This window comes from Sylvia atricapilla, chromosome Z (genome assembly GCF_009819655.1).
Source record: "Sylvia atricapilla isolate bSylAtr1 chromosome Z, bSylAtr1.pri, whole genome shotgun sequence".
NCBI classification, from domain to species: Eukaryota; Metazoa; Chordata; class Aves; order Passeriformes; family Sylviidae; genus Sylvia; species Sylvia atricapilla.
In genome coordinates, this window is record NC_089174.1 from 39,519,671 (window position 1) to 39,527,528 (window position 7,858).

At 41.1% G+C, this 7,858-nt stretch overlaps 1 protein-coding gene across 1 annotated transcript; it reads left to right on the forward strand.

The window, feature by feature from the left end:
• NXNL2 (nucleoredoxin like 2) lies at positions 1–6,598 on the forward strand. The gene is made up of 2 exons (XM_066339903.1): positions 1–351; positions 6,099–6,598. The coding sequence occupies exons 1-2, from the start codon at positions 50–52 to the stop codon at positions 6,265–6,267; spliced, it is 471 nt and encodes a 156-aa protein (XP_066196000.1). The 5' UTR covers positions 1–49; the 3' UTR covers positions 6,268–6,598.
• The last annotated feature ends 1,260 nt before the right edge of the window (positions 6,599–7,858 follow it).

Genomic DNA, 7,858 nt, shown 5'->3' on the forward strand with positions numbered 1-7,858 from the left:
CGGGGCTCTCAGGCGCCGCGGTGCCCGCCGCGGGTCCGGCCGTGCCGGCATGGTGGATGTGTTCAGCGGGCGGCTCCTGGTCAGCAAGGATGGCCGCAGCGTGGACCCCGAGGAGGCCCTGCAGAATAAGGTCGTGGGCTTGTACTTCTCCGCTGGCTGGTGCTCGCCGTGCCGCGACTTCACTCCCGTCCTCTGCGACTTCTACACGGAGCTGCTGGAGGAGACCGAGCCCCCCGCCCCCTTCGAGGTCGTCTTCATCTCCTCCGACCACAGCGCCGAGGAGATGGTGGGCTACATGCGCGCCATGCACGGGGACTGGCTGGCCCTGCCCTTCCACGACCCCTACAAGCAGTGAGTATCGGCGGCCACCCCGCCCGCACCCTGCCCCGGGCGGCGGCGGTCGCTTGATCAGCCGCAACTGGGAAGTGTCTGATGGTAGAGAAGCTTCCTGGAAGCTCCATCTCTGCCCCGTTAGCTGGAGTCCCTGGGCTCCCGGCCGTGCCCCCGCCCCGGGCCGCGGCTGGCGCTGGCTGTGCGCACCGAGAACGCTCGCTCACTTGGCTTTAGCCCGTCCCATGGGTAAAGAACGCGGGTTTGCGCGTTTCGTTTGTAAATTAAACGATCAAGAGTTCGTGAAGACCCCGTGTGTTAAAGAGATGAGGTAAAAAGAAACGAGTGGCAAGTGAGGATCAAGGGATTGCTTTTCAGCACGGCAGTAGTTGTTACTAAGGTTGGTCTACATTGTCTAGGTTAGTGCTCTGGGAAAAATGCAATTAAGAAGCAGCAAAACTTGTAACTGAAGTACTTGAAGCAAAGCAAACTGTCAAGAATTTCAGACAGATACAGTATCAGCTGGAGTTTAGCGGTGGCATACTGCATCTGGTAACTGGGGTGTAAAATTCCTGTGCTGTTCAAGTTTCCAAAGCGACATTCCTGTAGGCAGCTTGCTCATGAAAACAGCAAAAAGAAAGGACGTGGCTGTATGTAACAGAGTGAAGGATGATGCCAACAAGTGTTTTGATGTTGACTCATTTGGATGGCGTTCAGAAATCTCTGGGTTATCTCCTGTTACTGTAGACTGGGATTACAGGAACACAAGTAAGATGTTCAAGGTTACTGAAATGCCTGTAACTAGAGACTTGAAATACTTGTAAGTACTGTTAAAGGGATTTTTTCCCCCCACTCTTTAATGAGTAGACTATGGAATTTTTTTCCAGGTGGTGTGAAAGCCAAAAAGGTGATACGACTTTTAAACGTAGATTCAGTAATAAGACTTGCAGCCAAATTACTCCTTCTAACAAAGAACTCTTTTCTAGTGCTTCTAGCAACTTCTAGCTTGCCTTTTAATTCTAGATCCATGCTAGTGTGCTATCTGGTATGTAACACTCCAGCTATTTACTCAAGTGCGAGCATGTTTGCTAATCTTGTATTTTTTCAGTGCAGTTTGACAAGCTGAAGAGCAAATTACTTGAAGCCAGAAACAATTTCATCCTTTCTTTGCTCATTCCTGGATGCCAACTGCCAGTTGATGTTAGACCTTTTAAATGACAGTTCCCACTGTCTTAAATATTGCTTTCCATAGTTCTGCACAATCTTCCCAGGCAGTAATTGTATTTGATATCTACTAATTACAATAGAGTGCAGGCAAATTTCCTGATGGAAATACAGTGCTTGAAGTCCCTGCACCCAGCAAGCTGTTCAGCGTGGCCCATGGGAATGCGCTTACAGCTTCATCCTCTATGGATTAGAGGTCTATTTCTGACTGCTCTTGCTCAAGTCATGCAGAGTGGAGGCAAAGAGTTTAATTGGCTTTTCTGTGGCATCCTGTAATGTCCTTCACAGTTCTGTAGAGAAGCGTGCCTTGTCCTGCCAGATGACTATGAAAACACTGTGGCTTACTGAAGAACAAAGTGGAGAGGGATACAGACAAGCAATGTTTTTTGAAGCTGGGTTTCTTGCAGGTAACAATAAAGGACTGTGTAGAGCTGTTCAAGGTGCTTAGGTTGGATTAACTGGTAGTTTGGTGTCAGGTGAATCATTGTAGACTTACAGCAGATGTGTATTCACTAAACCAATCCATAATTCTGGCTCAATACTAGTTCTAATTAGGAATAGAGTTTTAAAAACCGGATAAGATAATAATAATATTAGTAGTATTTTAAAACTTATTAGCATTTTTAAAGATCTCTTGAAATTAATTGTTTTTGTGGGTGGGGTTTTTTGGTGGTGGTATTTTTTTGTTGGGTGGGGGCTTTTTTGGGTTTGAGGGGTTTTTTTGTTTGTTTGGGGTTTTTTTGTTTGGTTTTTTGTTTTTGTTTTGTTTGTTTGTTTTGACTGTATAAAGAAAGCATTTAGTATCTTCTGTGAGGTTAAAATATCCTAGCTGGTTGCTTCAGTTTTTAAGACACATAATTGTAGCATAGACTGATGTCTCTTCTAGATACAACAGAGCCAATTTTAAGTATGCCATCTAAAATACTTTTCAGCAACAGAGCCATGGAGTTTCTTGGTGATGAATTTTGTCTTAAGAAACAGCCAGCATGTATCCCACTTGTAGTGTGTGAACCCTAACACTGCAGAGTCAAGCCTACCTTCAGAGAAGCGAAATACTGAATTCAAAGCAAGATCTCCAGACTCTTCCATGGTGTCAGTCCTGAGTATCTCCCAGAAGTGGGATTGCACCTTTACTACTTCATGTGATCTGGGCATGAATAGTAAGAAATATTGCTACTGATGCTTTTACTGTCTACACATTAATGTAAATTTTTTTTTGTTGCCTGAGGCACAGGATTTTGATTCTTGAAGTGAGGTGTGAAGAGAGTCTGGTAGGAAGTGAGCACTTGGAATAGAAAGAGGGTAGTAGAGAGGAAAAGTAGGTGTAGGACAGAACATGTCAACAACAAATCCTGTTAAACAGGACTGATGTTTTGATAATGGTACACAAAGACATACTGCTGTGTTAGTACTGAACCCTGTGGTGAAAGGCATCATTTTTTGTGAGGGTGCCTTGTGTGTACAATGGTTCTTGCAAGCTTCCAGGTAGGCAGGTATTTACTGAGTTGGCCTATACAGCTCAGTAAAAATTAGAATCACAGGGAATGCCCATAAAAGGAAAATAAAAAGTTGTATGTACATTTTATATTAGGAAGCTTTACATATGAGGGTGGATTGGCATGGGCAGAAATATTGGAGAGGATGGGGTATTAAAAAACAGAGGTAGAATAATGTTAAGTATCTGAGCAGTCAAGAGCAATTACTTTGTTCTTAGACTTCTTAGACTGCTATTGCAAAATCTCAGCAGTCACTCTAAAATTGAATCCAAAGCATGTGACATGCATGCTTATGACTAGGATTGAACAATGCAGAAATTTCACAGCTAAAAGAAAATGCAGCTGTGAATTACAGGGCATACTGCTACAAGTATGCAACAGCTACAAGATGAACAAGGTGCCCGTCACTTTCATGTGACAGCACTTGCAAGTGAAAGCTGTTATAATTCATGTGTTGTCAGATATCACATTACACATCTGTATAAAATTTACCATTTGTGTTCCCAAGATTATATTATATCTGCTCTGTGTTGTCTGCATCTCAAGAGCCCTCTTGCATATAGATCTTAAACCACTATATAAATGTACTCGCTTGTGTTCTGACTCAGCCTGGGTAAGTAGTCAGGCCCCAGACAGCTGCTGGGTCACTCCCTGTCCCAGTGCGATGGGGATGAGAATGTGAAGGGTGAAAATGACAACACTTAGGGGCTGACAAAATAGATAAAGCAAAAGTGAAGATACACAGGCAAAACAAGAAACCAAATTCATTCACTACTTCCCATTCACTGACAGATATTTAACTGTTTCCAGCACAGGGAGGCCTCATCCTGTAATGATTGCATGGGAAGCTAAATATCCTGGCTCTGAATGCTGGTCCCTTCCCCCTTCTTTCCTCAGCTTTTACAGCTGATCGTAGTGTTACATAGTATGGAACATCCTTTGGCCATTTGAGATCAGCTGTCCCAGCTGTGCTTCCTCACAGATTCTTGTGCACCAGCAGCCTACTCACTAGCATGGTAGCACAAGAAACAGAAAAGGCCTTGGTGGTGTGTAAGCATTGCTCAGCAATAGCTAAAACACTGGTGTGTTACCAGTGCTGTTTTGGTGTGCACCATGCAAGCTGCTATGAGGAAAATTAGCTCCCAGCCAATGGCAATATTACCTAGAAATACAAAATCTCTGCTTTCAGAAATGTTCATCCAGCCTGCTCATAAGAACCAAAAGTTCTAACAATGGCTATGACTTCCAGTTTGCTTCAGTCTTAGTGTCATGGATTTTTATTTCTGTTTATGGTTTAATGATGCCATGAGTTGCCATTAGAGTTAGTCCCATGGCATGTATGTGGTTTGTGCAGGTGAGTCATGGGATTTTAGGTCCCTATCGGAGAGAATGATCCTAATTAGTTTTAAGAAGTCATTTTTGTAAACACATGTGCCTGTGTACACAGTGAATAAGAAGCATTGTCTGCAGAACTCTTTCTGACCAGGTTTTTGCAAAATTTTTTCAGGTCCACCCATCTGGCAGGTTGCATGCAAATTAAGCAAAATCTGTGCACACTTCAGTCTTGTTTGATGCAAACCACCTTCCACCCTAAGGCTGTCTGAATAAGATGCCATGCTGGGCTGCATATATGCATTCCCTTAGGAAAGTAAAGTGCAAGATTCCAGTCTCCATACCGAATTACCATCAGTCTCCTTGTGCTCTGTCTTTGACTGCTGTACTTGTTTATCATCCACTGAAACAATAAAAAGAGTCATCTTGTTTGTCATTCAGGTGGTATGAGGTGATAGTGGTTTTACATTGCTTCTATGCACACTCGCTTTGGAATGCTTTTTTCACCTGTTTTAGCAGATTTCTGAAAGTTGGTGGTTGATTGTTTGTATGCCACAATTCACTGAGAAAGCAAACCTGGTCCATGCCTACCTATTGTTGCTGCTTCCTTAGTATTTCCTGCATTGTTGCTCAGCCAGTGTAACAGCAGAGCAGTGTCCTTCACCTGTTGATTTTTCTTCTCTTAAGAAAAAATACAGAAGAGAAGGCACATTTCAGGAATGCCTCATCTGGTGGGTCAGTATTTCACTTAAGTCTTATTTTTCAGTACTTTTTTTTTTCCTCACAGGAAGTAATTGAGAATGTATATTAGTGTCAAGTATTTTTTAACAGAATGTCTATATATTAGTGTCAAGTATTTTTTAATACTGTCTACATTTTTTTTTCTACTCAAATTTCTTAGGCATTTGAAACTCATACAGCAAATACTCTTGCTGGTGGTGATGGTGCTCAGGCCACATATTTCCATTTAGTATTTTAAGTATGTTTTGAGAGAGGTGTTGGTAGTGTTTTGGAATTTGGCTGTTCTGTTATTGCTTGTTCTGTATTTGTCCTCTGGTTCTTCTAGAGGAGGAGATGAAATGTTTTTCTTTGGCAATGCAGATGGGTGGCTCTTATTCCAAGTATTTTCATTGCTCACTTTTTTGTATGTAGAAGGCCTGTTTCGCTGAGGGTGTTTAAGGAATATCTTCAGTCTCTTCCAATTACACAAAAAGATTACAATCATGCTTTAATAGTGATTGCAGAAAGTAGCACTTATGGGACACCTGAGTGTATTTGTACGGGAGTGGATATCAAATGCTGATCTAAGTCAGATCTTTCTCCTGCCCTATAAAAAAGGCCCAGAATGAGATCTGCTTTGGACTAGTAAAAACAGGGTGGAAGAGTATGTCAAACTTTGCTTCTGTGGACATCTTTTACATCTCCAAGAGCCTCTGCTCCTGTGGAAACTGCAAGCAGCAGTGATGAGCATTTACAGGAAGGATGCTGCAGCTCTCTGAACTCTCAGAGCTACACTTCACTGTGTAGGCTTCCAACTGCAGCCTTGTTCATCTCCTTACACAACCTAGTGCTCTGCCTCAAACTCTGAGGAAGACCAGGCACTCATCACTGCTGCTCTCCCATGTGTCCTGGCCAGAGTAGCCTTTATAAGAGACTATGAGTTTTCTTAAAATGCTCCTAATGGTGTGTTCTATTTTTAATTTTTTTTTCCTTTAGTGATCTGAAGAAGAAATACAACATAACAGCAATTCCTAAACTGGTGATTGTGAAACAAACTGGAGAAGTCATTACTGACAAGGGAAGAAAACAGATCAGAGACAAAGGGCTATCCTGCTTCCGGGACTGGCTTGAGGGTGCAGATATCTTTCAGAATTTTTCTGGCTAAAGTGTTGACAAATAAAAACAAGAAAAGGCATTGTGGAAAACTCGATAGAGCTCTGAAAAGACTCTTGCTTTGCTCAGAATGAGAAGGGTAAGGCTTATTTATTTATCTTTGCTTGTAAACAAATTTTGGGTTCAACTTGAAGACTAGTTATTCCAGTGTTATAAAATGCAATTATTGTAATGTTTGTATTGTTCTATCTATGGTATTTAGTATGAACCACAGCATTCCAAATAATACTGAAGAACTTCAAAAGAATAGGCTGTTTAGATAGTAATAATAGAAATATATGCAAACACTTACTTTGCAAAGTCAGCACAGTAAATATAAATGCAAAAAACCTATTTATTGATGACTTTATTTTTTAGGTATTTAGTGCATTTTATTTAGAAAATGAGACTGTTTGCTTTAATAAATTACTGTTTATGAAATATGTCTCATGTATTTCCTTATCTGCCTGAACAAGAATAATCAGAAAATGCAATAACTTTTAAATAGAACATATTTGTTTGTCAGTACTGAAGAAACATTCTTATACTTTATTTTATTTTTATGGGATTTTTAATATTTATTTATAGTTCTGCTCAGTTTCCTTACTCCTGGATTTTAAACCTTGGCCTATAACCTAAGGGTAGGATTGGAACAAAATGATCTTTGAGGTCCTTTCCAACACATTCTATAGTTCTATGATGTTAGCTCCCAAGTTAACATCAGGTCAGATTAAGAAACTGTTTTCCATCCTTTCTTTTGCCAAAATATGTAGAAGCAAACATCAAAAATTATACCAGGTCTCTCTGATGAATGCTCATATGTATCTAAAGCACAGTTTGAATTGCTGTCTCTTTATGGTTGGCATCCCAGCCTAGACATTATCCACCCATCTGTGATTAATGAGCCAAAAAAACTCACTTCCCATGCAAGCCAAGTCTTTGTTGATTAGAATTTGAAGACTTTAACAGAGTTATTATTGTTTCAATTACAAGCAATTAGGTTACTAACACTTGAAGTCTGGTTGTCTTGGTTTGGAGCAAGAGAGCCTGCATCCATCAGCTGTAGCATTCCAGTTGCATGTAGCGTCCTGGCAAATTTTTGTGGCACCAAGGGGTCACAGTCCTCTAACTACACCCAGAATTCTGAGTTGGTGTCTGTCCCCTGGGCTATGTGCATTAGTGTAGAGGCAATTCAGTGAGGCACTCAAGAGTGCTGGTTCTTCAGAATGTGGTTGTTCTACAGACAATTCTTTGCATGCCTGTGCTCGAAGGGTTACCACTTCAGCCTTGTTTTGTTGATTGCTATGTCCCATCTGCAGTCATGGCTTACTGACCCTGCCACAACTGTCTCCCTTATTTCTTGAGGTCTATTTGCCTTACCATGAGAAAACTGAACAAAGAGGGTCTGAAATTTAATATGTGTGAATAATTGTATCATTTAATAACAAACCTGTGTCATTTTCTTATAATGGAGGGGAAAAAAAACTTCTCTGAAGAGTGGGAATGTAAGAAGTCACACATATTTCACAGTAGGTAAGAAGGAAGTGTTCCAAAGAAACTGATTTTGAAATGAAAAGTAATAACTCTAGAAAGTGTTCAGCAGA

Bases quoted from the DNA above. Each gene is read 5' to 3' on its own strand.
- NXNL2 (XM_066339903.1), top strand. From the start codon at position 50: ATGGTGGATGTGTTCAGCGGGCGGCTCCTGGTCAGCAAGGATGGCCGC. The intron at 352-6,098 runs GTGAGTATCGGC...TTTTTCCTTTAG, and splicing joins TTCCACGACCCCTACAAGCA to TGATCTGAAGAAGAAATACA.